Source organism: Pseudophryne corroboree, chromosome 4 (genome assembly GCF_028390025.1).
Source record: "Pseudophryne corroboree isolate aPseCor3 chromosome 4, aPseCor3.hap2, whole genome shotgun sequence".
NCBI lineage: Eukaryota > Metazoa > Chordata > Amphibia > Anura > Myobatrachidae > Pseudophryne > Pseudophryne corroboree.
The window spans coordinates 445,456,609-445,479,017 of record NC_086447.1 but is presented as its reverse complement, the minus strand read 5'-3'; the positions used below and the strand labels follow the sequence as shown (position 1 = coordinate 445,479,017).

Here is a 22,409-nt window from a genome sequence, read left to right as displayed (position 1 = left end):
TTTATATTAGATAAGTGTAAAAAGTATAAAAGTATATTTTCCCCTGGAAATCACCAATAATAAGTTTTGAAGAACTAGAGATACTGCATAAATATGTCCTATTATGTATTGTGTTGCTTTACTCAAAATTAGCTGGGAAACCCTGGCTTTGTTCGTGTTGGAGAATGGATGTCATTTGGAGATCAGAGTTATATTTTTGAATGTCTGAGCAAAACACTTTTGATTTATTGTGTGTTTCAGCAACCAGAGTCTTAAGTGGCTCAAGTGTGTCCAAGAGTGGTGGGAGTTTCATCTTGTTCCCACAGCAACACATACCAGGTGCTTCTCTGTCCCATGTCTTAGCACTGCAATGCACGCATTGCCTGGACATGTTCCCAATATTTACCTTAGGGTGCATCTCATGCTGCATATTTGCATCCTAGTGAAATGCAGCATGTTTAAAGTTTTGCTATGGTTTTACTCGGAGATCTGCAGTTCATGCAGCATTAGCAAATTGTTGAATTTGTGTTTCTGCTGGAGACTCCATGGCTTTCGAGGCTACAGTTTGTACAGCATTGGCTAACTGGCGGGTTTCTCTTGCAGCTGGGGACTCCATGGCCCCAGATGTAGCAGTTTGTGCAGCCTTAATTGACTGATGTGTTTGTCTTGCAGCTGCCGACTTCATGTTCTTTTGAGGCTTCATGTCTAGCAGCATCGGCTGACTGATGTGTTTGTCTTGCAGCTGGTGACTCCATGTCCTTTTGAGGCTCCATGTCTAGCAGCATCGGCTGACTGATGTGTTTGTCTTGCAGCTGCTGACTCCATGTCCTTTTGAGGCTTCATATCTAGCAGCATCGGCTAACTGATGTTTGTCTTGCAGCTGGGTACTCCATAGCCCTGGATGCTGCATGTCTAGCAGCATTAGCCGATTGATGAGCTAGCCTTGCATTGAGTTATTTTCTCTCTCCCTCTCTCTCTCTCTCTCTCTCTCTCTCTCTCTCTCTCGTGGCTGCTTGTCTCTCTTGTTTAGCTACCAAGCATGCTTGTCCTTCCCCTGAAGTCTCCTCACATCTTGCAACTCTTACACTTCTGGCAGCTGTGGAGCTGTGACCCAGACTGGATCGATTTTTTTGTTTGGTGGCATGGCTTTTCTGAAACTTAGTCTGTGGTTGTGCTTTAACAGTGAATGATCCTCAAAAGGGCCACACTTTTGAAGACTGATATGTGAAAAGAATAAACTTAGTTTGAATGTGGTATACTAAAGGGGGAAAGCTTTAAGAAGGAACACAGAAGTCATTCACACCTGGATAACCGTACAAATTAGGAGTAAATGACAGTGCAGGCAGGCATATTCTCTGACTGTTTGGAATGGGGTATATCAGGAGCAGACTGACTTACAGAACAGAAATCAGTATAGCTTCAAAAATCACTGCGGTTTCAGAAATCACTGCAGAACAGAAATCAATGCTGAGAAGATATCCTTGAAGACCAATATTTGAGGCCAAGGCTAGTAAGTGTCAGTGCAGGATGACAGTTGATCCTCCGGCTCGCTGTTCTACTGTTTGCGCTCTGCCTGACCCCCCACTGGTACATATCAGCTTGTACCTTCAGATCAGTGCTGTTTTTGGCACTGGGAGACATCCTGAGCAAAGTTGCTTAAATTCAAATTTTAATTTAGACACTCCACAGCCTAGTTGGTGGCCACCGTGTAGACCTCCATGGACCTGACAAAGTTCAATCCTAGGCAAAAACCTAATCCTGGTCAAACTATATCACCATGCCAAATTTGGCGAAGTTAGGTACAAAACTCTGGCCATGCATAAAAGAAAAACAGACTTTCTCGCTTATTATAAAAAATTCTGCTTAATAAAAATTGAGATTGCGAGAGAAAAAAAAAGATTGTCCTTTTTTTGTGTGTCTCTCTTTGCTGCTTGATAAAAATTGAGATTGCGAAAAAAATATATGATAAAGTTCCAGGGACTGGAAATGAAGCTGCATATTTTTAGGTTTCAGTTACTTTTTGTTATACCGTGACATGATTGCAAGTGGCCTATAATGACAGAAGTGTGGCTGCCATATAACTTCATTCCCAACTCCAGCCTTGTGCCCCCCCCCCCCCCCCCCCCGTGTCTCTTCAGCCTCATGCTGTCCTCTGTGTCTCTCCAGCCCCCTTCCCTCACAGCTCTCAAATGGCTACCTGACAGACACGGCATCCTTTCTATAGATCTACACTAACAGGTCTACAGTCAATAGGTCGATCCCTAATGGTAGACATGCATAAGGTCGACCGGATCAAAAAGTCGACATGTAAAGGTAGACAGGTCAAAAGGTCGACAGGATAATGGTCGACACTTTTTCCCCCAAAAAAGTTTTTTGTACTTTACCATTCACATGGACTGCGATTGGGAATAGGCACCTTGCCTGAAGCATGGCGAGCGAAGCAGTACACTAATGGGTCTTGTTTGTGACCGAAAAGTGACAAAACACTCCAAAAAGACTAAAAAATAATTATGTCTACCTTTTATGTGTTAACCATTTCCTTGTCGATCTTTTGACCCTGTTGACCTAATGCATGTTTACCATTAATGGTAGACATATGGACGGTAGACCTTTTTAGTTTAGATCTAATAATCCACACCCACAGCCTTCCCAATGCTGTTTCGATGCTCAGAACTGTTCCTTGAGTCCTGTCAGTGCCTGAAACTGGCGACATGAAGAGGCAAAATGACAACTCAAATACAATATATTTCACTCTGTAGAATAAGGCCCTTCTCAGATATACAGTGCATTCTAAAAGTATTCACAGCACTTCACTTTTTCCATATTTTGTGATGTTACAGCCTTATTCTAAAATGGAATAAATTCCTTTTTCCCCTCAAAATTTTACACTCAATACCCCATAATGACAACATGAAAAACGTGTTGTTGTTTTTTTTTTTTTTTGGGGGGGGGGGGGGTTGAAAATTTATTAAAAATAAAAAACTAAGAAATCACATGTAAATAAGTATTCACAGCCTTTGCCATGAAGCTCAAAATTGAGCTCGGGTGCATCCTGTTTTCACTGATCATCCTTGTGACGTTCCTACAGCTTAATTGGAGTCCACATGTGGTAAATTCAGTTGATTGGACATGATGTGGAAAGGCACAGTCCTGTTTATAAAAGGTCCCACACTTGACAGTGTATGTCTGAGTACAAACCAAGCATGAAGTCAAAGGAATTGTCTGTAGACCTCCGAGACAGGATTGTCTCGAGGCACAAATCTGGGGAAGGGTACAGAAAAATATCTGTTGCTTTGAATGTCCCAATGAGCACTGTGGCCTCCATTAGCCATAAATGGAAGAAGTTTGGAACCACCAGGACTCTTCCTAGAACTGGCCGGCCGTCTAAACTGAGCGATCGGGGGAGAAGGGCCCTAGTCATGGAGGTGACCAAAAACCCGATGGTCACTCTGTCAGAGCTATAGCATTCCTCTATGGAGAGAGGAGAACCTTCCAGAAGGACAACCATCTCTGCAGCAATCCACCAAACAGGCCTGTATGGTAGAGTATGTGGAAAAGGGTGGTCTTAAGAAAGAACAAAAGACAAAAGCAGCTATATGCCTTTTCCAGGGCACGCTTTGAAAAATTATATATATAAGAAAGTGATGAAATTATGAAAATATGAGTAAATTAATACTTAACTTTTATTAAGATATACTCGATAAAAAGGGAGAAGGCGAATGTAAATAATTGCTTCAAATTTTGGGGCGATAAAAATGTAGAGAGGCGAAAATATGTTTACTCCCTTAATGATACATAAATTACTCCAATATTGGATTGAAAAGATCTTTGTGGGAGTATACCTGCTCCAATAGGTTCAGCTATCCCATGTCAGAATATCAGAACTAAATAATAAAGAAAATTCAAAGTCTGGGACCGCACAGAAAGCTGGAAAGACTCAAATGGTAGGAGAATAAAATACCTATGGTACCTAGTATTCCCTGGTGGTCTCCCAACCGGGTACTGACCAGGCCCTGCAGTGTATGGCTTCCAAGATCAGACGAGATTGGGCATACTCAGTGCGGTTTGACCGTAGGTGAGTAACTCTCCAGCATGTATAATCAATTCCAGTGTGCGGTTACCCCCGGCAGATCTTATAAGTATGATAGTCTGACAGGGAATAATCCCCTGAATAAAATAGGAATGATTCAGTGTGTTGGAAAAAAAAAACCACCGTATTTTGATGGGTGTTTAGTTGCCCCCCCAAAAAAGAAAAAAATATATTATTTTCTTTACTGTTGTATCATATTTGTGCAGAGAGCAAAAAGTAAAGGGATAATTCTTTTGGAGCATATATTAGATGTTCCTATGATTGGATATCAGACAGTTGTATCTTTATACTGGAACCAATCATATAAATATGGTAATGTTCCTATGGTCAGATATCACATAGTATAAGTACTGGACATTCAAAAAAATGCATAGGGGGGAGGCCTTTTTTTAAACAATAAACAAATAATGCTTGTTGCACTGAAAATCATATAGTAAGATAAATTAATGAAAAAAATGAAAAAATAATAAATAATAAAGAGAGGGGAGAACAGACACCCTATAAGTTAGGCACCTCAAATGTTCACAACTGAATGCAGTTAATTACTCTACATAAAGGATAAATGCTGCCTCCCACTGTGCCCTTGAAATGTTTGGACACAGTGGAGAAAAGTTATCTTGTGCTTCTGAAAGATTCCCCCTTGGTGGAGCTTAATAATAAGATGCCTCACAGTGTGCGGCTCAAACCTTATTGTCTGCAAGCATTGGTGGGCAGTGTGAGGTCTGAGATGTCCCGCAATTGTGGGTGGAGGTGTTCCAGCCAGGGAGAGGGTGTGCTGAATCCGGAGCTGTGGCGTCGAGGTCCGAGCGACCGGAAGTTCGGACACCGGGACCGGAAGTGAACGTACGTTTCGCTCTGGGAGCTTGATCAGGTGATCAAGCACCCATCAGAATACGGTGGGGGTTTTTTCCAACAAACTGAATCATTCCTATTTTATTCAGGGTATTATTCCCTGTCAGACTATCATACTCATAAGATCTGCCGGGGGTAACCGCACACTGGAATTGATTATACATGCTGGAGATTTACTCACCTACGGTCAAACCGCACTGAGTATGCCCAATCTCGTCTGATCTTGGAAGCCATACACTGCAGGGCCTGGTCAGTACCCGGTTGGGAGACCACCAGGGAATACTAGGTACCGTAGGTATTTTATTCTCCTACCATTTAAGTCTTTCCAGCTTTCTGTGCGGTCCCAGACATTGAATTTTCTTTATTATTTAGTTCTGATATTCTGACATGGGATAGCTGAACCTATTGGAGCAGGTATACTCCCACAAAGATCTTTTCAATCCAATATTGGAGTAATTTTTGTATCATTAAGGGAGTAAACATATTTTCGCCTCTCTACATTTTTATCGCCCCAAAATTTGAAGCAATTATTTGCATTCGCCTTCTCCCTTTTTATCGAGTATATCTTAATAAAAGTTAAGTATTAATTTACTCATATTTTCATAATTTCATCACTTTCTTATATATATATATATAATTTTTCAAAGCGTGCCCTGGAAAAGGCATATAGCTGCTTTTGTTCTTTCTTAAGACCACCCTTTTCCACATAGTTTACCGAACTATTCTCCGGGAGCACCACCAACCCATTGCTGAATTTATTTGTTTAGTAAGCATAATGTTGGTTTAACTGATTACTAAATTATTATAGATATTATTTATACAGTATTCTGTGCAGATTTACCAATTTCTTAGCTGTATGGTAGAGTAGCCAGACGTAAGACACTCCTTAGTAAAAAGCACATGGCTGCCCGCTTGGAGTTTGCAATAATGCACCTGAAAGACTCTCAGACCATGAGAAACAAAATTTTCTGGTCTGATGAGACAAAGATTGAACTCTTTGGCGTGAATGCCAGACGTCATGTTTGGAGGAAACCAGGCACCGCTCATCACCAGGCCAATACTATCCCTACAGTGAAGCATGGTGGTGGCAGCATCATGCTGTGGCGATGTTTTTCAGCGGCAGGAACTGGGAGACTAGTCAGGATAGAGGGAAAGATGAATACAGCAATATACAGAGACATCCTGGACTAACACCTGCTCCAGAGCTCTCTTGACCTCAGACTGGAGTGACGGTTCATCTTTCAGCAGGACAACGACCCTAAGCACACAGCCAAGATATCAAAGGAGTGGCTTCAGGACAACTCTGTGAATGTCCTTGAGTGACCCAGCAGGAGCCCAGACATGAATCCGATTGAACATCTCTGGAGAGATCTGAAAATGGCTGTGCACAGACGCTTCCCATCCAACCTGATGGAGCTTGAGAGGTGCTGCAAAGAGGAATGGGCGAAACTGCCCACAGCTAGGTGTGCCAAGCTTGTGGCATCATATTCAAAAAGACTTGAGGCTGTAATTGCTGCCAAAGGTGCATCAACAAAGTATTGAGCAAAGACTGTGAATACTTACAGTATGTACATGTGATTTCTTAGTTTTTTTTATAAATTTGCAAAAATCTCCAAAAAACTTTTTTCACGTTGTCATTATGGGGTATTGTGTGTAGAATTTTGAGGGGGAAAAATGAATATATATTCCAGTGTGGAATAAGGCTCTAACATAACAAAATGTGGAAAAAGTGAAGCGCTGTGAATACTTTCCGGATGCACTGTATATCCTGCAATCCTTCTTTGTGCATGTACTACTTTCTGCTACTTTAGTCCATGCCCTGGCCTGGGGCTATATCATAAACTATATCATAAGCTTAACAATAAACAAGATGTCTTCTGTTTAGGGAATTATGTTTCTGCATGTGTGTTCAAGGTTTCTTTTAACAAATGTTAATTCATTCTCCTACACCACAGGTTCTCAAACTCGGTCCTCTGGACCCCACACGGTGCATGTTTTGCAGGTCTCCTCACAGAATCACAAGTGACACCTGTGGACCTTTTAAAATGTGTCAGTGAGTAATTAATACACCTGTGCACTTGCTGGGTTACCTGCAAAACATGCACTGTGTGGGGTCCTGAGGACCGAGTTTGAGAACCACTGTCCTACACATTTACAATAATTCAGTAACTCTGCATAAAGGTTTGGGTACTTAGATTTGCTTTTGTTTCAGAGATTACTTGACACCTCCAGAAATGCAGCTGTTGTATGAGGTCGTATATTTTGGTTCTGCCAACATCCTACGCAAGCATCTGAATGCTGTGCCCCGTGTTGCACTGCACACTGCTCTGAACAGCCCTTCATCTTACTTAAAGGTAGTGAGACTTTGTCATTTTAAAGTCATGAGGTGCATTTATTTTATACTGTACGGGAGGATGTGTTTTATAAGACAAAGGTAATTATGTACATATTTATTAACACAGTGCATTAGTTATTTAATAATTTTTCATTGATCTCCTCTTAATACTTAGTCATTGGACAATGACGGAACCTTGTCTAGTGCAGCACCTGATATTTGCATTGCATACAAACTACATCTTGAATGTGGAAGACTGATTAACCTTTACGACTGGTTAGAGGTAAGTGAGGAATATGACACATAGGACCTTATTCATGTTTGTAAGTAAAGCAAAAAGATAGCAACTGGGCAAAACCATGTTGCACTGTAGGTGGGACAGATGTAACATGTGCAGAGAGATTTAGATTTGGGTGGGGTTGAGGTGAGTTCAAACAAATCTACATAGCAGTGTAAAAATAAAGCTGTCTTTGTATTTGCTCCCCTTGCATAGCAGCATGGTTTGTTCCAGACACAAAGTTACATGCTTTTTTGCTTTACTTACGAAAATGAATCACAGCCATAGTACAATAGACATTTTGCTCATTATTTTGGTCAAGCATTGCCGGTTACGTATAGAAAGTAGCATTATTATACTGGTGCACACTATGTGATACATTGTTCGTACAGCCTTGAAACGATATATCATTAAGCGCATTGGCTCGTGTGTACACATGCTACATCTATAAGCTAAATCTATCGCAGATATATCGCATTGGCTTTGCTGCAGAGTAGATGCAATATATTTGAAAGACATAGCTTTCCTGTCTGCGTGTGTGTACACATGACTGACTGACCAATATGCTGCAACAGGAACCAGCTACCATGACCTCACAACTGGGCAGCCGTATTTAAATGCCCATCCCGTTCTGATGTCTGTCCAGGCATATTGTGCGGCTGATTAGTAAGTGTGTATGCTTACCGAAATCAGTCCCACGATCGTTGTCTATCAGCCACATGTGTACCCCACATTAGACTTCCTTGGTATCTCTGGAATCCCCCAAAAATGATTGAACTTTATTACCATAGTATCTGATCTGTCGCTCTCTCAGAAGGTATATATCTAATGCTTAATACACATTTAGCTATATGCAATAGCGGGCGAATCGCGTCATTAGATCCGCCCCTGTATAATTCGCCCGCTATCGCCAGCCGCAGCCCTATCGCCGGGACCCTGAATTCACTATATTCAATGTATAACTGATTCGCCCCTCCCGCAGGCGGATTACGGCCAATCGGCGAGTAGTGGGCGTACTGAATTCGCCTTCCCGCCGAAAGCAGCCCTTTATTAGGGCTTGTTTGCTGCACGTGCTCTGCAGCCATTTTGTGAACCTGCAGAGAGGTGTGTGGAGGTGCAGAGCTAGCAATTTGGTTGTTTGCTGTGGATATCGTTTGGACACCCCAGCAGGCTTTATTCCAGGACAGTCAGGAGGATTCCTGTTACCCCGGAGCAGAGCCATTTTAGGAGCTTTTACTACATTTGTAGGTAAGTACCACATGTGTGTCTGGTGTTGCATGTATGTGTTTGTGTAGTGGGGGTTGCCATGAGGTGTACATGGGGTGTTTGTGCATGTGTGCAGGTATGTGTATAGCCCCTTGCTTGTGTTGCTGCATTTTTAGGGGGAGACTTGTGTTTTGGGGTAGTTTTTCACGTTTTTTTTTATTCTTTAATTGACTTTTTTGGGTCTTCTATTAGCATTGGTGTACCTCCTGAGTGTGTTTGGATGCTTTCTGGCCATTTTGGGGTGATTTGGAGCAATTTTAGTCGACAGCCTGGTTGACATGTGCTGCTGATTGTTTTTCAAACATGTGTTTTCCCGCCTAATTTTGCTGTGGTGTGCCTCCTGAGTGTGCTGGGATGCTTTCTGGCCATTTTGGGGTGATTTGGAGCAATTTTAGTCGACAGCCTGGTTGACATGTGCTGCTGATTGTTTTTCAAACATGTGTTTTCCCGCCTAATTTTGCTGTGGTGTGCCTCCTGAGTGTGCTGGGATGCTTTCTGGCCATTTTGGGGTGATTTGGAGCAATTTTAGTCGACAGCCTGGTTGACATGTGCTGCTGATTGTTTTTCAAACATGTGTTTTCCCGCCTAATTTTGCTGTGGGGTACCTCCTGAGTGTTTTGGGATGCTTTCTGGCCATTTTGGGGTGATTTGGAGCAATTTTAGTCGACAGCCTGGTTGACATGTGCTGCTGATTGTTTTTCAAACATGTGTTTTCCCGCCTAATTTTGATATGGTGTACCTCCTGAGTGTGTTGGGATGCTTTCTGGCCATTTTGGGGTGATTTGGAGCAATTTTAGTCGACAGCCTGGTTGACATGTGCTGCTGATTGTTTTTCAAACATGTGTTTTCCCGCCTAATTTTGCTGTGGTGTGCCTCCTGAGTGTGCTGGGATGCTTTCTTGCCATTTTGGGGTGATTTGGAGCAATTTTAGTCGACAGCCTGGTTGACATGTGCTGCTGATTGTTTTTCAAACATGTGTTTTCCCGCCTAATTTTGATGTGGTGTACCTCCTGAGTGTGTTGGGATGCTTTCTTGCCATTTTGGGGTGATTTGGAGCAAGTTGAGTCGACAGCCTGGTCAACATTTTGTGAGGGGCAGCCATTTTGTGAGGGGCAGCCATTTATACATGTATGTATTTTTTTTTTTATAACAGAGATGTCAAGGGACAATCAGACCCGATCCGCCCCTTCCCCCACCCCCTCGGATCTATCCCTGCATAGCAATGAGGAGTGGGAGCCAACCCAGGAGGCGGATGCGACCGACCAGGCATCTAGTGACCAGCCGCGGTCGTCAAGGGCCCATGAGAAGTCCAAGAAAAAGCCTAGTAAAAAGGTACTTAACCACACCTGCAGACACAAATAGCATCAAACTTTACCCAGTGTAGTTTGTGCAATGCCATGCACACCTACTGTAATAGGTGCGCAATGCCAGGGATACTGACACTCACAGGTACATACCGATCTTTTTAAAAAATTTTTTTTTTTTTTTTAATCCCTAAAGGCAAGAAGCCAGCCAGAGGAGCAGTCGGAGGAGGAAGCCTCTGGTGAAGATGCAGGACAGAAAAAGCCGCGTGGACCCAGATACACTGAGGCGGAAAACTGTACCCTAGTAGATTGCGTCGACAGGTCCTACGACATTTTGTATGGACTAAGGGCACAGACCACAGCAGCTAAGGTAAAGCGGAACATCTGGGAATCCATCGCCAGTCAAGTCACTGCAATATCTGGAAACCGCCGGAGCACCAAAAATTGCTTGAAGCGGTACAGTGATTGCCGCAGACAGACCAAGAAGAAGATGGGGATTCAGCGCCGACATGAGACAGCTACGGGAGGTGGCCCGGCTCTCAATCTGAAGTGGCTACCCTGGGAGGACGTTATTAGAAGGCGCATGAACCCTGCCATGGTCGAAGGAGTTCGCGGAGGTGTGGACTCCAGCCGTCCTGCTGGCTTTCCCCAGGAGGAAGAACCGCCCAGAAGACGGAGGAAGGCGGGAGACCAGCCGTCCAAAAGGAGGTCTGATGGTAAGAATACTTTCACATGAGCTGTAGTTCCCTTTAAAATTTTTGTATGTGCTAATGTGCTTTTTTTTTTTTCCCAGACAGACCTGCCCAGAGGACATCACCTGCGCACAGGACATCGCCAGCGCACGGACCGTCACCTGTGCAGCAGGCATCGGCAGCAGCGCGCGGACCATCAACTGCGCCGCAAGCATCGCGAGCACACAGATCGTCACCTGTGCGCCACAGTTCGTCATCGCGCAGTTGGTCACCTGTGCACCAGACGACGTCAGCGCACAGACTATCACCTGTGCGCCAGACACCGTCGGCGACCACACCACAAGATGGGCGCCAAACTACAGCTCCTGCGCGCAGGTCATCACCAGATCGTCGTCTCTCCAGGAGCTCTGGGACTGTGACTGAAGAGCCTCAAGACACAACCCTTGTGGACCCATCACCCGATCTGTTTGAGTCCACAGGGTTAACAGACGAAACTTTTCTTGGGTTTGAGGACAGCCGTGCAGACGTATCCAGCCAGACCCTTGAAAAGTCTTCCGAAACGAGGACAAGTGGAGCTCCTGGAGCAGCGGCATCACAGGATGGAGAAGGTTTGTATTTATTTTGTGTGTGTGTGGGAGGGGGGGGGGGGCAGCAGTTGTGTAAAGTTGATTAACTTTCCCAAAAAAATTATTTTGCAAACAGTGGTGCCAGAAACCAGCAGCGGACTAGCTTCGGGGATTGGTTCCTACTTCAGGCCGGATCTCCTACAGGAGTCGTCAGAGGATGACGAGGTGGAAGTGCAGGAGGCTCCAGTTACTACATCCCTGCGTGAGTAAATTGAATTGTGAGCCTTCAAAAAAATGTATGATGAATGTGTATAATATTGTCTAATTTTCTTTTCAGCTGCCCAAATCCAAGTTGTGGCAGACATCCAGGAAGGGCAGAATCCCTCAACTGTTCAGAGGGTTCACACCCTGGCATCAGAGATTGGGACACGCCAGGATACATACACAAATGTTGTGGGAAGCAGACTGGACAACATTGAGAGGACAATGGAGAAAATGTCCAACAGTCTGCATGAACTGCAGAAGACTCTTTCCGACAGCACGGCCACAATACTACAGATCATAATTCAAGATCATAGGGAGAATATGAACGTACTTAACATTCTGTCCGATTCCATGGTCAAGCTTGTGGAAAACACCTCATGTCTGGCAGAAAGCAATAAGAACATGTCGGAGAGTCATCGACACTCCTCTTCCAGCCAACAGGTCATCGCAACCACACTGCAGATGATCTATGAAAAGCTCCCAGTACCAGCTCATCAACACGCTGGTGATCCACCATATCCGCCGTCGCAAGCCACAAGGACGCATCGTACCCTTCCTCAAGTCCCATCCCAGTACAGACAGTCACAGATGTACCAGGGATATACAGGGATGTACCCCACCCCCCAGATGCCTCCACCACCGGCCGCACAATCTTCAGCAGCATGGGCACAGAGGGCCAGTCAACATACTCCCCAGCCTCCCAGGACATCCACGCCCTATCAGGGAGAAGAAGAGGATCCGGACAGACTTCCACCATAAACCCGGTCGTATTATTTTATTTTCTTTTAAATGTTTTTCATGTATCCCTGTCTTCCCCTCCCATTAGTTTGTTGTTTTTCTTACTATTGTTTTTTCTTTGTTGGCCTTCCCCACCCGTGACCGGGTACTACCAAGGAGCTTTGTGTAGGCATACATGCGCGGGCATGTATGCGGGCGCGTGTGGTAACGGATGAAAGCTCCTTGCGGCTACATGTATGATGGGCCAAAGAGCTATTCTGATACCCCCTTTTTCTTCCAAAAATCCTTTTTTGTAATGATGTACAGTAGGCTTTAATTGTGTGAATTTACTATTCACTAGTCTGTGTTTTTGACTTATTCATAGGATTGGTGAGGAGAAATGAAGTGGACGGCATAAGTTTGTGTTGTGCGTACCAAGGTGAGTAGAACCATGTTTAATTCAAGAAACTTTGAACCGCATGCCTTTGTAGAACAACACCGTCCAGCAATGGGTCATGCTGGGCTGTGTTGTTCCACAAATGTTAGCGTGTCAAAGTGCTGACCACTGACGCCACTCTTTCACTTTGAACCGCATGCCTTTGTAGAACAACACCGTCCAGCAATGGGTCATGCTGGGCTGTGTTGTTCCACAAATGTTAGCGTGTCAAAGTGCTGACCACTGACGCCACTCTTTCACTTTGAACCGCATGCCTTTGTAGAACAACACCGTCCAGCAATGGGTCATGCTGGGCTGTGTTGTTCCACAAATGTTAGCGTGTCAAAGTGCTGACCACTGACGCCACTCTTTCACTTTGAACCGCATGCCTTTGTAGAACAACACCGTCCAGCAATGGGTCATGCTGGGCTGTGTTGTTCCCCAAATTTTCATTGAAAAGAAATGAACATGAATTTAGTGTGTCTTTACTTTAATATACTTTTTTTCTTTTCCCCACAGATATCTATATACACAAGAAAAGAATGTAAAGAAGAACAAACTACTTTTTTGTTTTAATTAACTTTCAAACTTTATTAAAAAAATTTTTTCTTCAATAAACTTTTAAAAATAGAAGTTTCCTGTGGTTTTTATTAAAATTTGTAATGCAGTAGAATTGTACGTAAGTAGATTGCCCGGGGAACTGTCTCTTCAAATCCACGCCACTTAGGAAGGATACACCGGAAGACCTGTGGAAGAGAACAGTATGAGCTACCAGATGTGGGTAATAGTGTCACCCTGGGACTGGAAAGAAGAGGTACATACAGTCCACACAACACAAGCGGGGAACAGTGGGTCCAAATGCAACCCTCCGGCACTTGCGTCACTACACATCCAAACATTCCCTGACCAGCATTGGTGTTTCAGGGAATGTTTGGATGTGTAGTGACGCAAGTGCCGGAGTGCTGCACTTTGGACATGCCGGGGTGATTTTGGACAAAGGGAGTTCTGGGCAATCCATCTCACCTGAGGGGGTTGTCTGCTACATGGCGGAGGTTCAGGTCCACATCACCAGTAGGTCGCCCATGGAACATCGGGTGAAATGGCGTGTCTCCTCACATCCACGCCACTTGGGAAGATACACCGCAGGACCTGTGGAAGAGAACAGTATGAGCTTCCAGATGTGGGTAATAGTGTCACCCTGGGACTGGAAAGAAGAGGTACATACAGTCCACACAACACAAGCGGGGGAACAGTGGGTCCAAATGCAACCCTCCGGCACTTGCGTCACTACACATCCAAACATTCCCTGACCAGCATTGGTGTATCAGGAGGGAATGTTTGGATGTGCAGTCTTGCAAATGCCGGAGTGCTGCACTTTGGACATTTCGGGGTGATTTTGGACAAGGGAGTCTTGTTGGTCAATGCATCTCACCTGAGGTGGTTGTCTGCTACATGGCGGAGGGTCAGGTCCACATCACCATTAGGTCGCCCATGGAACATCGGGTGAAATGGCGTGTCTCCTCACATCCACGCCACTTGGGAAGATACACCGCAGGACCTGTGGAAGAGAACAGTATGAGCTTCCAGATGTGGGTAATAGTGTCACCCTGGGACTGGAAAGAAGAGGTACATACAGTCCACACAACACAAGCGGGGAACAGTGGGTCCAAATGCAACCCTCCGGCACTTGCGTCACTACACATCCAAACATTCCCTGACCAGCATTGGTGTATCAGGAGGGAATGTTTGGATGTGCAGTCTTGCAAATGCCGGAGTGCTGCACTTTGGACATGCCGGGGTGATTTTGGACAAAGGGAGTTCTGGGCAATCCATCTCACCTGAGGGGGTTGTCTGCTACATGGCGGAGGGTCAGGTCCACATCACCAGTAGGTCGCCCATGGTAGAGTTGGATAAAAGGGTCAAATATTTGCGGTAACCAAACAGGATAAAACAGGGGGGAACAAACTGTATAAACACAGCCTGGGGATACACATCAACAGGATGTAAAACTCTGTAATAGATAAATGAAGAGGTTTTTTTAAAAAAAAATCCAATGTCAGTTTACACGATAATACAAATGTTGTCAGTATACTCACAGGTAACTGCAAAAAAATTTTGTATCACTGTCCGCCGGGAATCCTCTCCTTCGCCCATACCCACCGGTAGAGCAGAAGACCGGTTCCCGCGTAGGAAAGCACTACGACGAAGAGTCACCGGCAAACGGTTTGCGACACATATGTTGTGTAAAATACAACATGCATTTACCATGCCGCAAACCTTCGACGGTGAGTACAAAAGAGCACCGCCGGAAGTGTCTAAACATCGAAACCGGCTTTTAAGTACACCGAAGGCACGCTCCATTACTCCCCTCGATGCAATGTGTGTCTCTTGGTAACGTTTTTCTGCTCTACCAACAGGATTAGACAATGGGGTCAACAGCCACGGTTTGTTTGGATAACCCGCATCGCCTATAGAAAATATAAAAAAAATGTTAGGTACTTGTAAAAAATAATAAAAAAAATAATAATAAAATAATAAAAAAATGAAAATACATACCTAACAGCCAGCCACCAGGCATGTTTCCTGTTTCGAACTTGTCAAACAGCGATGACTGGCTTAGGATGAAGGAGTCGTGAGATGATCCAGGAAATCCCACAAAAATGTTCAAAAATCTCATGTTTACATCACAGACCGCCTGCACGTTCAGGGAATGGAACTGTTTTCGGTTCCGAAAACATTCCTCTGAATTCCGTGGCGGTCTGATCTGCACGTGGGTACAGTCAATCGCGCCCAGCACATTGGGAAATTTGTATTTGTTGAAAAAGCCTAATTTGATCTCACGACATTCGCTGTCCGTCTCTGGAAATGTGATGTACTGGATCGTCAATTTGCGGAAAGCCCTAATGACTTGGGTTATACAGCGCGACAGTGTCGACTGAGAAAAACCGCATGTTTGAGACAGTGTAGGCTGGAATGTGCCTGACGCCAAAAAATGTAACGTCCCCAGCAGTTTCTGAAAACCGCTGATTGCACGATTTGACCGTGCCCGAGGTTCCAAGTCGGCCTCCAACAGAGCGTACAGCGAATATATGTCGCGAGTCGATAAGCGATAATTTTGTATCACCTCGAACTCGCTGAGATCCTCCAGTTCACGCCTAGTGCGATACTGGCGTGGACGTGGAAATGAAACCCGCAATACTGGCTCACCCAATGCAGACATTTGCTGACCTGGATCCTGATGTTCATCAGCACTTTCTTCCTCCATCATACTTGCAGCCAGCATGAACAACACAATCTGGTCAGAAAAAGGCTCCATCATTGTAGTCAGTACAAAAATAGGAATGTGTTTTAAAACGCAGGGATTTTCCTAAAAAAACGATTCCACAGAGCTGACTGTAAAATGGCTCCTTCTCCCTGTAGTCTCAAACCCAGGAGTGAGGAGATAGGAGGGGCTTTGCAGAAGTGTATCCTGGGTAAAACTGTGGAATCATGGGTAAAATTCCCTCAGGAGATTGAAGAAAAAAATATTCCTTTAAAAAATCAATTAAATAATACTTGTGAAGCAAAAAAAGACAAACCAAGTAGATAATCCTTTCAAATATAAATAGATATGCTACTAGCAATCCTCAAATATCCCAAAAAATGATGTTCTAAAAAATTTTTTTGAGAACCCGCCAGTCAACTGAGGCGGACTGAAATAGGCGAATTTGCGGTCGAAAAGTACTGCAGGCGAATTTCCAAACTTGAATTGAATATGCTTGGGGCGAATTGCAGCATCTGTACCATTGCAGAAAAGTCGAATGCGAAAAAAGTCGAATTGACAAAAGTCGAATTCTGAATGTCCGTTTTTTTGCGAAAAAGTACTGTACTGCATAGGCGAATTGATTTTTTGAGGCGAAAACGTTCCGGAATTCGACTTTTTCTGAAATTCGACCGCAATTGCATATGCCCCATTATTTTTTTATTGCTAAAAGCTTTTGTTACGGTGTAGTTGTGGCAGTAACCAATGTCATGCCATTTTGATTTTTCATGTATTTGCAGGCATTTGCTACAGTTGTCAGTGCTAGTGATGAGAGTGATGCAGATTCCCTGAAGCAAGTGGATGAAATGACTCAGTATCCTCTTATTTATCCTTTCATTTGTCTATAAGTAGAATGTGGAGCAGCAGCTAAACATTTAGAAATGCAGCACATGCAAAGGCTTGTCCTCTGCTCAGAACTTGGCTGTGATTGTGTGTCAGCTCATTAATAATATGAACATGCTCAATCTTTAAATCCTTTTTCTCCCAGATCAGCTTTCGCTTCTGATAGATCAAGAATAGCCTTGGCTGTACAAGCAGCATATATTTTTCAAAGTTTAATTGATATGGGTGAAACAAAAAGAGGATTTACACAATGCTGGAGAGATCCCAGGGGCAAGGTAGCCAAAATGTATTGCTGGAGCCTAACGTTGGGATTTAATCTGTCCAGCAGTTTAAACCTGTAATATACAATTATCTTTAAATGTTCAGTGAAGTAGGTGGTAGACGTGTGCACTGTAATTATTTTGCATCGTAATACATTTATTTATGAGTTGGAGTTTAGAGTAATTGCTTTGTGACTGTGTAAATATCATCCTTAGAACCAAATCAATTCCAAGTGATGTGCAGCTATGAGCATTGCTGAGACTTATAGGAGGGAAACATTGCTCATTTTCCTAATACACCTGCAATGTACCTTCATTTCCAGCATTCCAATGCTGTTCCAACAGCATATCACTCAGAACTGAATCAGCCCTTTACACCATAAGTAACTAATTCTACATGATGTGCATCTATGGTACAAGCCTCGTAAGGCAAAACATGATATTTTCAAAATAATTTATTTTGCAATATAAAGGTCTCTTAATTGTCTTATAGAAAATTGTTCAAAATCTGAAATACTTTATTCTAGTTGTATTCCCCTGTTCAGTGCTATGTAACCCCCGTGGCCCTTTCTGCTGTGGCGTTTATACTGTACAGCCTGTATCTAAGGCAAAATAACTGGATAAAGATCTAACATGTTTGTTTACACATTCAGGATTAAGTCCAATTCTTGGCACAACAATGGGGTCAATTCAATTTGCTGACAGTTGAATAGCGCTGGGAATTAGCTCCCGGCGCTATTCAACACAGCACCATGTGACACCCCCGGGGGTGCGAGCAGAAATCTGACTAAAGTGCTGGCGCGAGGCTGATTTTGAATTGACCCCAATGAGAGGAGATGAACTGTGAGTCGTCCCCCCCCCCCCCCCCCCCCCCCCCCAAAACGGATCAGACCTAGGGACAAGTGTTGTATGATTCATAATGCTGAGAGATTGGGACATAGATTCTGTTATTTCATTCTGGAGTCAGCGTTGCTTCTCCTTTCCATTTGTGTATGACTTCATAAGCATGTGGATATGAAAACCCTTAATTATGTGGGCTGCCTATGGAGAGAATTGTGCTAGCCAATACCTCACCACACATACGGTACAGAGGTGGCTGCAGTAGCTTACATTTGGTTACATAGTCTGTGATTCCCAATCTACCAGTTTTATATTATTTAACAGCAATATTGTAGATAGAATTTTTTTTTATTGGATTGCGCAGCCGTTAGTTTTGTTAATTAATTTCATTCAGTATCCTTTACAGCTGGAATTCTGTGCGATTGCTATTTTGAAGATCTATTCTATGCATAGATATCTGTACTTTAGATTCATTTTTGCACCCATCAATATTTCATGGGTATCTAGCACGGTATCCGGTTGATAGATAGACAGTGTCTAGTTAGATGGTCAATAGATAGACACCATATGTTAGACAGACATAAGGTTGACAGGGTCAAAAGGTCGACATGAAAATGGTCGACATAAAAAAGATAGACAATTTTTTTTCATTTAACATGTTTTTGGACTATTGCATACCTTCTCTATGCATGTCGGCATAGAGTTGGTTATAAACCTTGTGGCGAGCGTATGGCTTTCTACAATTGGGGCTCCCAGATGACAAAACTATCCACACAAAAATGCAATAAACATGGTGTCTACCTTTTTTATGTCGACTATTTTCATGTTGACCCTGTTGACCTTTTGTACTGTCTACCTTTTTCATGTCGACCTTTTGACCCTGTCGACCTAATGTCTGTCTAACATATGGTGTCTATCTATTGACTGTCTAACTAGACACTGTATCTTTTATACCACACCCATCTAGCACCTTAAAACTCAAAGTAATGTGAAAAGTGTACTTTTTGCATATATGATACACCTTACTTTTTTGGATGCAGGAGTAATTGAAGTAGGTGTAGAAATGTACATGTATAGAAATTCTACCCAGCTGCAAATTTCTGATTTACAACAATACCATGTCTGTGTTGCTTAGTTGGCAGAATTGCCTCCTTCATTGCTGGTTATTAAAGTTACCCCCCACCTCAAATGCTTATGGGACCCTTTTCCTGGACGTCACAATGCATTTTTCCTTACTAATACATCAGGTCTAGAAGCATACGCATAACATAGATTCTAGACTGTGCCCCTCTTTCTTGAAGGGAAAGTATACATTTTGGCATCCCAACAACGGACATTAGAATTATGCATTGCTTGCTGGTACTGACCATATTCAAATTGATATTGTTTTACAATTTTTTTTTCTTTTTTAAATGATCACAGATCATCCAGAATCCTTAACCAGATTTCTCAGTGCACGCTTCATTAGGGCAGTTTCTGAGTTGGAGCTCTTAGGCTTTGTGAAGCCCACAAAGCAGAAGACTGATCATGTGGCTAGACTGACATGGGGTGGATGCTGATGATGGAGAAACAGCCCTCAAATATTCGATGAAAGTTAAACTAAATAAATAAATAAAATATTTTTATTAATTGTGATGATTTTATTTGACATACTGTGAAACAAACACAACATTGCTATCCCTGGATTAAGTATTCCTTTGCTATTTTGTACATATGAGCAAACATAGATGAATGTAACAGCAATAGCAAGCTATTTTAATTAAGTGGTTGGCAAACCAGTAAATGACGTATTTTTCGTCCAGATTCCTAGTCTTAGTCAATGCTAGACTTTAGTCACGAGCAGGCACTCTGGCCAGTTGTGCTTTCCTATGTAATTAAGCCTTGGATTTATATCAGGAATTTTTTGTTGTTTTGGACTTATACACGGAGTAGGTCTGGGCAACTTGGGTTGAAAATTGCCTAATAAAATTGTTCCATGTTTCTTATCTTTGCATAAAAGCAATCTAGGTGTAAGGTGTATACTTCCACATCCCCACATGTGGGGAGAAAATTGCATTTTTCTATTTAAACACAGAGTGAAAATATCTGGTAATAACCAGACATTACCAACTTTGGGCCCAAATGTGAGTATCCCTGGATTTATGGAAGCCAAGTTTAGGAGAGATGCATGCATATAGGCAGATTGAATGGGAGGGTCATGGTAAATGCGGTTTCCTTAAAATACTCCATGGCAGCTGAGAGCTGAGAAGATTTGGCTACTAAGTATTATTATTTAAAGGAAACCGCAATAAAATATTAATTTCCTTATCAACTTTATGGCATAGTGAATGGAATGTTCCCAAGCAATACATAAAGAGGTTGGGCTCAAGTATAATCAGCACTAAGTGCAAACATTGTTATATCGGGTTCAGTATGATTTATCAGCCGTCAGGATGCCTGCCGTCAATATACAGACAGCGGCATCCCTACCAGCAGCCGGGTGAGGGCAAAGTGTGCGCTTGCCACACCACAGGTTCTATTCCTACTCTATGGGTGTCGTGAACAACCACGAGTGGGAATAGTCCTGTGCTGCTGGCATTGCCAACTGTCAGGATTCCGGCATCAGTATCCTGACGATCAGCAAATTAAACTTATACCGTTATATATCTGTTAAGTTCTTCAGGAATTTATCATTAAAGGTGGCAGAAAGAAACATTACATACACTAGATCTGGTCAGAGCAATTTTTCTTTAGTTCTCAGTACAAAGGAATTCAGAAAACCAGATCAACTACTGTATTTGTCCTTCCCGTAGGACCTCAAGAAAGCCATGGACCGTACAAACGTACCCTTGCAAGATGGTCAAAGGATATTATTGTAGATAATTCTTGTCTGTTGGTTAGACAGAAGTATGATCTCCTGATTTATATGAAAAGTGAATGCCACTTTAGCCAGGAAAGTATTTGTTTGTAAAAGCATCTTGTTCATGCAGATATTTTTTTAAATGGCTCCTCACACCACAGGGCCTGTAATCCCCCACTTGTGAAATAAGAGTTATGGTAAACTTACCTTTTGGGGGTAATTCAGAGTTGATTGCAGCAGCAAATTTGTTAGCAGTTGGGCAAAACCGTGTGCAGTGCAGGGGAGGCAGATATAAAATGTGCAGAGAGAGTTACATTTGGGTGGGGTGTGTTCAAACTGAAATATAAATTGCAGTGTAAAAATAAAGCAGCCAGTATTTACCCTGCACAGAAACACAATAACCTACCCAAATCTAAAGCCCAGTACCCACGGGCCGATGCATGAGAGATGTGTGCTGAGCGAACCGCTCAGCACACATCACTCCCGCCGCTCAGCACAGCGCGATCTGTGCTGAGCGTGCGTTGGGAGACGGGGGGCCGCTCACTTCACCCAGCTAATTCTTTCTGCTAAGTACATAGGCTCCACAGGGAAACATCGGGGTGTAGTGGTGGATGAGGCACCCGGGCACCAAACAGTTAATTCTTTAGCTGTCCCAGGATGCATAGCTTCACTCCTCTATAACCCCACCTCCAGGCACTGGTACAGATGGAGCCACGCTAATAGTTATCGCTGCGTCTGGAGAGTGCACGTGTCCATTCACTAGAATCAGAGCGTCTCTGCACTCTCGTGGCCAGGAGTGCACTAGATGAGTGTGGGTCATCTGTACCTCAGTTTTGTTAACTAGTACAATGCAGAAAGCCGGAAGGAGAGAAAAAAGATGGTAGGCACATAACACATTCTCACTGACAGGAGAAAGAACCAGAGGCCAATGCCATACAAACCCAAAGAGTCCAGGTGCGTCAGGGTGGGCGCTCTGTGGACCCTATGTACTTTGCAGAAAGAGAGTTAACAAAGGTAAAGTGCCCTACACACTGGGAGACAGCAGCAATTTGGACGATGAACGATCTGAATGATGATCGTTATCGTCCAAATTGTTTTACATTGAAAAACTACAGGAAACCAACGATGAACAACCGCAGGGACGCTCATCGTTTGTGCCTACACACTGACCGATTATAGCTTTCATTTCTCTAGCATCCATAAGGGATATTGGGGACAGATTAGTACGATGGGGTATAGACGGGTTTAAAGGAGCCAGTGCACTTTAAATTTCTTCAACTGGGTGTGCTGGCTCCTCCCCTCTATGTCCCCTCCTACAGGTCAGTTTAGAAAAAAAGTGCCCTCAGGAGAGGATGCACACTATGCAAGCTCCAGAGTTTTTCTTCAATTTCTTTTCAAGTTTTATTTCTTTCGGTATGCTGTTTGGGCAACAACATACCTGCACCGTGGTCACCGACCTCTTGAGGTGCAGAGCCGCTTCTCCGCTGTAGGACCACCGTCCCGAGGGGCTGTTAGTTCAGCGGGGTATGGTGCCTTGGCTGCCGCAGC

At 43.5% G+C, this 22,409-nt stretch overlaps 2 protein-coding genes and 2 pseudogenes across 9 annotated transcripts in view; 2 read left to right on the top strand and 2 right to left on the bottom strand.

Annotated features, from left to right (window-relative positions):
• ORC3 (origin recognition complex subunit 3) overlaps positions 1-19,651 on the top strand; it is a 234,743-nt gene extending 215,092 nt beyond the window's left edge. For 3 of the 7 annotated variants that reach the window (XM_063916929.1, XM_063916930.1, XM_063916931.1), the window contains exons 18-21: positions 7,134-7,275; positions 7,432-7,539; positions 9,953-10,131; positions 10,300-10,480. In XM_063916929.1, coding sequence (XP_063772999.1) covers positions 7,134-7,275; positions 7,432-7,539; positions 9,953-10,131; positions 10,300-10,408 — 538 coding nt within the window. In that variant the 3' untranslated portion in view covers positions 10,409-10,480. The other 4 variants (XR_010176010.1, XR_010176008.1, XR_010176009.1 and 1 more) reach the window with 4 other exon arrangements.
• Positions 3,938-4,056, bottom strand: LOC134912613 (5S ribosomal RNA; annotated as a pseudogene).
• On the top strand, positions 5,101-5,219 carry LOC134912140 (5S ribosomal RNA; annotated as a pseudogene).
• On the bottom strand, positions 14,099-16,414 carry LOC134911485 (putative nuclease HARBI1). Of its 2 annotated transcripts, XM_063919670.1 has the most exons (3): positions 15,335-16,413; positions 14,875-15,246; positions 14,099-14,789 (listed from the first exon to the last, which is right to left on the bottom strand). In XM_063919670.1, coding segments are annotated over exons 1-3 (1,137 nt in total). In that variant the 5' UTR covers positions 16,098-16,413; the 3' UTR covers positions 14,099-14,787. The 2 variants fall into 2 exon arrangements, with proteins under 2 accessions (XP_063775740.1, XP_063775739.1); XM_063919669.1 differs by lacking the exon at positions 14,099-14,789 and having other exon boundaries at positions 14,830-15,246; positions 15,335-16,414.
• Positions 19,652-22,409: the final 2,758 nt, after the last annotated feature.